Source organism: Phycodurus eques, chromosome 4 (assembly GCF_024500275.1).
Source record: "Phycodurus eques isolate BA_2022a chromosome 4, UOR_Pequ_1.1, whole genome shotgun sequence".
Classification (NCBI taxonomy): domain Eukaryota; kingdom Metazoa; phylum Chordata; class Actinopteri; order Syngnathiformes; family Syngnathidae; genus Phycodurus; species Phycodurus eques.
In genome coordinates, this window is record NC_084528.1 from 17,859,860 (window position 1) to 17,866,201 (window position 6,342).

General features: G+C 49.2%; 1 protein-coding gene across 2 annotated transcripts in view; it reads left to right on the forward strand.

The window, feature by feature from the left end:
- Window positions 1–4,264, forward strand: part of erfl3 (Ets2 repressor factor like 3) — a 90,116-nt gene extending 85,852 nt beyond the window's left edge. For both annotated transcript variants that reach the window (XM_061674335.1, XM_061674336.1), the window contains exons 3-5: window positions 230–345; window positions 496–1,634; window positions 2,437–4,264. In XM_061674335.1, coding sequence (XP_061530319.1) covers window positions 230–345; window positions 496–1,634; window positions 2,437–3,093 — 1,912 coding nt within the window. In that variant the 3' untranslated portion in view covers window positions 3,094–4,264. The remainder of the gene's footprint in view (window positions 1–229; window positions 346–495; window positions 1,635–2,436) is intronic.
- Window positions 4,265–6,342: the final 2,078 nt, after the last annotated feature.

Genomic DNA, 6,342 nt, shown 5'->3' on the forward strand with positions numbered 1-6,342 from the left:
TTTACAGAACACTTTGTGGACATAAAGATACATATATGTATACATATATTTAAAAAGACATTTATTTTCACCATATAGTCTATTAAGGAAATGCTGTCAAATGAGTTTTTCATTCTTTCTTTACACATATCAGCATGTATAGGTTTTCATTTGTCGTGATACTATTTGTTATCATATCGTTACTGTGAGTCCTGTGGCTAATCTTCACTGCGTTGCACTTCCTCATCAGATACTACTACAACAAGAGGATCCTCCACAAGACCAAAGGCAAGCGGTTCACCTACAAATTCAACTTCAATAAACTGGTGTTGGTCAACTACCCTTTCATTGACATGGGCTCCACCGGTAAGCCTGGAGAGTGTAGCGCTGTGTGTGTGTGTGTGTGTGTGTGTTTGTTTATGTGCTTCCTAATCTCGCAATATGATGCCGTGATTATGTCGGATTAGACTGGAAATCTCTGTTGTTTCTCAGTATCCTCGTCTCTGTCGTCTCCAGGAAATGGTGTCCCTCAGAGCGCCCCACCCGTCCCCTCCAGTGCCGGGACTCACTTCCGGTTCCCTCCCTCAACGCCCTCGGAAGTCCTCTCCCCGAACGAGGACCTGCGCAGCCCTGGAGGCCTGTACAGTTCGGTGGCCCGCCGCATGGCTCGCGGCTCCGTGAGCGACTGCAGCGATGGCACTTCTGTCAATTCCGAGATAGAAGACGGCAATCTGGGCGGTGGGGAGGAGAGGGCGGAGAGGAGCGTGGCTGGCGGAGTAGGGCCCGGAGGTGGAGGGGGAGGCTACAGGAGCATCATCCACCCCCGCTTGTCTCACGAGTCTCTGTTCCGCATCTACGGGGGAGGTGGCAACCCCAGCGCTCACCCGGGCTCCCGTGGCCCCGTCGGGCACCGTATTCACCCAGAATCTTTGTCCCCCTTCCCCGTGTCCCCCCTGCCTGGACCGGGAGGAGCGGGCCTCCTTGCCCCACCTCTATCCCCAGCTCTCAGCTTGACTCCCGCATCACACCTCCCTTACACTCCCTCACCCACTCTGTCGCCCATGTTGGGCTCCCACTTCTCCTTTAACCCAGAGGACATGAAGCGCTACCTACAGGCGCACACCCAGTCAGTGTACAACTACGGGCTCAGCCCCCGCGCTTTCCTGCAGTACCCCAACATCGTCATCCCACAGCCTCACCGGCCCGCCGCCGACAAGGTAAGTCTGGGCAATGAGCGAGGAGCGACAGAGCGAGCCGAAAGAGAACGAGCTGGTGAGCGGCACCATCACACACCGCTGTCTCACTCCGCCCACCACCACCATCCGCACCCACCTCACTCGGCCCACCCTCACCCCCAATCCCACCCGATGCATCACACACTCCACCTGGGCGAGGAGCCCCCTCACATGTCCCCCTTCAAGTTTAAGCTGCAGCCGCCACCGCTGGGCCGCAAGCAGAGGGATGGGCAGAGCCAGAACAAAGCACGGCAGAGCTCGCTCTCCTCCGGCTCTGGGTCCGGGTCCATGTCGTCCACTTCAGGCCTAGGCTCCTCGCTGTCGTTTGGTAGCGACCTGAGCTCGGCCAGTGGCTCGGGCCTTGTCTCTGCATCGTCCTCCACGCAGTCCCTCAACAGTGCAGGCCTTCCCAAAATCAAGGTAAGACAATTCGGGCCTTTGTTTGAACCCAAATATTTGCGGGAGCTAGGGACTGAGCCCTACCACAAACTATGATCTCGAAACACTTTAATATTACGCTTATTTTTTTATTTTTTTAAAAAAGAAATACACCAGAAGTGCGTTTTATATATATATATATAAAATATATATATATATATATATATATATACACACACACCCTTCATGACCCGTAAAAATAGTGATCATCAATAATACTAGTGATCATCAATAACAATGTTGTTGTTTGTTAGCTGAACTTTTTAATAGCTATTCTGCAGAGCAAAAACAAACACGTCTGGCGAAGACTCTGTAACTTCTTCAGCGAACAACCCGGGATAGCCTCCCCGACATAAAAATCTCTTGGGTTACGTTTACACTGTGTTCCCGCCAGCCACAGCAGCTACGTTTCAGGACACAGTGAACAAGACAGGATGGTCGTGAGACAACACGGAGGGAAACATGACAGGCAAAGGGCATAATAAGGGCATTTTTCAGTGAATTGCAGAGGATGGGTTCCACAGAAACTGTGAAAAGGTAAAGTCATGATTATTTTTAAGGTTAATATAAGATGGGTTTCCATCATAGTTTGTGGTATATTTATGGTTTATACTACAGGCAATATTTTGGGAGAACGTCACTTACTTGAGTTTTTTTTCATTATTCCCGGCAGGGCTCGGTCCCGATTCCTTTACTGTAGTTTACTGTATTGAATCTAAGTCATTGATGTTGGTAAGATCCTTGAATGTGTGTTTCCTGTTTCTCAAACGTAATCTGATTCCAGGTGGAGCCCATCTCAGACATCGAATCGGAAGAAGAGGTGGAGGTGACCGACATTAGCGATGAAGACCCCGATGAGCGAGATGAAGACTTTGAGCTCTTTGCGCATCGCCTGTCCAGAGCTCCAAACCGCCACCGCCACCTCCACCGCCACCACCTCGGGTCTAACGACTCGGCCGCCCACCCGTCACTTCCTGACGAGGACCTGGATGAGGACGTGTTCAAAGCCCCCGCCCCACCTCCTCCCGGCCTCACGCCCTTCTTGGCTTCGCAACACGGCTACTCCAGCGCGCACCGTGGGCCGCCCGCCCTCAAGACCGAGCCCGGCGAGTCGGCGGACCCGAGCCCTCCCCTGAATCCGCCTCCGCAAACCAAGTGCATCCCCCTCAAGCTGCGCTTCAAGAGGCGCTGGAGCGAAGACCAACGCATGGAGGCCTCGCAGGAGGAGTCCGACGACAAGAAAGTCCGGCCGCAGGAGCAGAGGGACCGCCAGAGCAACGGGCGTATGGAGACAGAGGAGGATGTGCCTGGAGAAGTGGACAGCCCCCCTCTGTCAGCTTACCAGAGTTCCATAGCCCCGCCCTTACCCGCGCATCGGCGGGCGAGCGCTGAGCTGCATCGTGCTGCGGCGCAGCTGTCTCTGGAGAACAAAGACTGCTGATGGGATTTCACGCCGGAGATATGTAAATGGTTCCTCTGTATTCTCCAAAGCTTCTCCGCCCGGCCCTGTTCAACCGACACCTCAACGACCGCCTTACTACTATGACTCTGACAGATCCCCCCCCCCCACCAACAAGTTCTCTATCAGGATTCTTCTGGGACGCATTATTTGTGTAGGAGGTACACTTTGATCCAGCCGTCACAGGAACACTTACTGTAAAGCCACATTTCCACCAGGCGGTACGGTTTGATTACCACGGTACAGTAAAGCGTGGCAGATGGGACGGCCTACCTAAATAGCATACAGTAAAAAAAGGCTGCACGATTATGGCCAAAATAACAATCACGATTATGTGGATCAATATTGTAATCACGATTATTCCTCATGTTAAGGACAAAAAAAAAATCTTTATTTTTATTGCATCGCTTTTCAACAAACAATATATAAACAGTTTTCAGTACAAAATGAATCTTTAAATAAGAATAAATGATGGGAAATTTAAAAATATATATTTAAGAAATTAAAATTGACCAAGGGCTAACTGAATAAATATACTTTTACATAGTGCAACCAGGAATTGCAATTTAATAGAAGCAAATGCAGTTAAAAGGCAATAACATGAGGTTCCAAGCACCGACTTTTCATTTGCAAATCCCCGACGGGCACGGCTCCTTTGTTCTGCTGAACAGTTGTGGTTGCAAACAGCAAGGAAGTCAACAGTTGTGGTTTCCCTCTCTATTTACTCCCAGCGTTTTTCACTGCGGTCAAGTCAGCCTCCAGTTGTAGTCAAGGCAGCAGCAACGATTGTTAATAGTGTACGTTACGTAACACGCCCGCCAGTCTGCTTCGAGGGCCGACTTCAGAATTTAAGCCTCACATCTTAATATAATACATTGGACATCAATGCCATTTTCGGCTTTTATTTTGAAGTTGGCACCGGGGGTGCGTTGCCGGCGTGTTACCGTAATGCTTAGTATGAACAATCCATTTTCGAGTCGCTAGTTCCAATCTTTGCTGTGCTTGATTCTCTAGGGACTCAAGAGACGTGGCGTTTAGGGAGCTCAGTTATGTCTTCGCCCCTTGGTGGCTGGTTGATTAAGTTCACACTGAATATGCCGCAGTGCCCGTATTTAAATGTAAAAAAAAAAAAAGAAGACTCACCCATGATTCAGGCTCATTTAATCGTGGCAGCCCAAATCGCGATCATGATTCAAATTCGATTATTGGTGCAGCCCGACAGTGAACCATTTTTTGTACCACGGCAGTTGATACCCCAACGGTAGGCTGCTGTAAATTCACATCTGTCAGGTTTCTTGGAATGGAGGTAGGCAGTGGCAGGCTAGTTGTTAACTCATTGGCCCCACAATCAAGAGATCCTGGCTTTGAATCCTCCTTTGGGTGTGGATTCTCCAGGTACTCTGGCTAACATTATGCCTCTAGGTTCATTGAAGACTCTAAATTGTCAACAGGTGTGAATGTGAGTGTGAATGCTTATGTATTTGTGCCCTACGATTGGCTGGTGGCCAGTCCAGGGTGTACCCCGCCTCTTGCCCAAAGTGACCTAATGAAGACGAGCGCTGTAGAAAATGGATTGAATGGTGCCCAAAAAACACATACTGTACGGAGCTAAACTAAGCTGCACTGCTTGGTGGAAACGGGTCATGAGTGGACTGCAATCGGAGAGACTGGCGGATCGTTACCTCTCCCAAGGCCAGTGAAGCTCGAAAGAGCATCTCCGCCTCGTCACATTTTCCTCAGGGGACCCTTTTTCCCTTAGCCGCTCCCCCTCCCTCTACTACTAACTACTATGGCCCCCCCTTAACCCACACTCTACCACATTGTAAATAGGCGACTATGACAAGTGCCTGTACTTAGGAACCCCTCAGTCACACAGGACTTTGGCAGGATGACAAGGAAAGGGGGCCGGGGGGCAAAGGGGGTCTTTTCAGCACTGGAGGGTGTTGGTTGGGTGCTGACATGTGACTCTTCAACTTGAGCCACCCCACTCAGGGAAGCCTGTTGCTGTTTGGTCATTGGAAAAGGGGGGGAACAAAACACAAAAACAGACCGCCAGTTACAGACTGACGGCGTCGCTTCTGTGGACCGCCTGTGCGCAGTCCGCTCACTGAGAAAATCTTAAGCCCGCCCCCAGCACCCCCTACCCTACCCCACCCCACTCCGAGCCTAACGTGGATGACCAAGAACTACTTTGCTCACCACTCTTCACCAGCCTAAGATCCTCTAACAATCAACACACACAAGTGGAAAACTCAACCAGCAAACACACACGCATGCACGCACACACACACACACTTCAACATGCGCTCTCAGAATTGACACTTTTTAATGTATTCCACCCAAGATTTTAAAGAATGGCACATTTTGACTGATCATCTCTTCACAGCACCACATCACCTCGCCTCTCTAGTTCCCCACCGTGTGTGTGTGTGTGTGTGTGTGTGTGAGAGAGAGCGAAAACAATATCATTTGCTGTTGGATTAGGATTATTAGTGAAACCGTTCATTTTGTTTGTATTCGCAGTTGTTTTCACAAAGCACACCTGAGGTGGGTCCTCTTTTTGGTTTTCACCTCCTCTCGAGTTCCCACGTGTGCGTGCGTGCGTGTGCATGTGACCCAAAGGGTTAAGCGAGCAAGGTGTTAAGGGGGTTAATCATTACTGTAAGGAAACGCTTGACGTGCTTGTCCCCAAATACCCTCTCTCTTCCTTCTATGCACATACAAACACAGACGCACACTATTGGCGCTCATTCGTGTCCCGGGACCAGACAGATCCATAAGACCTCCAGGCAGATCTGTGATCGAATTCCTTCTCTCTTTTGTATGCATGAGAGCATGACGTACACACACACACACACACATGCACGCACGCACACACACACGCACACACACACACGGATGAGTGTGTACTTGTAACTAACTGCTGCCTTACTGCTAACTTTTCCTAACCCAAAGCATCTTGCTTAAAAAGAAAACAAAACAAGAAACACAGCACAAAGATTCTCAATCAAGAGGAGAAAAGTTTATTTTTCTGATGTAAATATTGTTCTTAAAGTCCCCCCCCACCACCACCACTTGGCATTATAACTTGTTATTATTATTCTTATTATTTCCTAGATTTTTGTTGTGTACATCCAATTCCCGCAAAGCCTCTTTTACTGTTTTTAGATTTCACTGGTGTATTCAGAGTTCAAGCTTACCCATTTTATCTAGGTTTTTTATTTTTTTTAT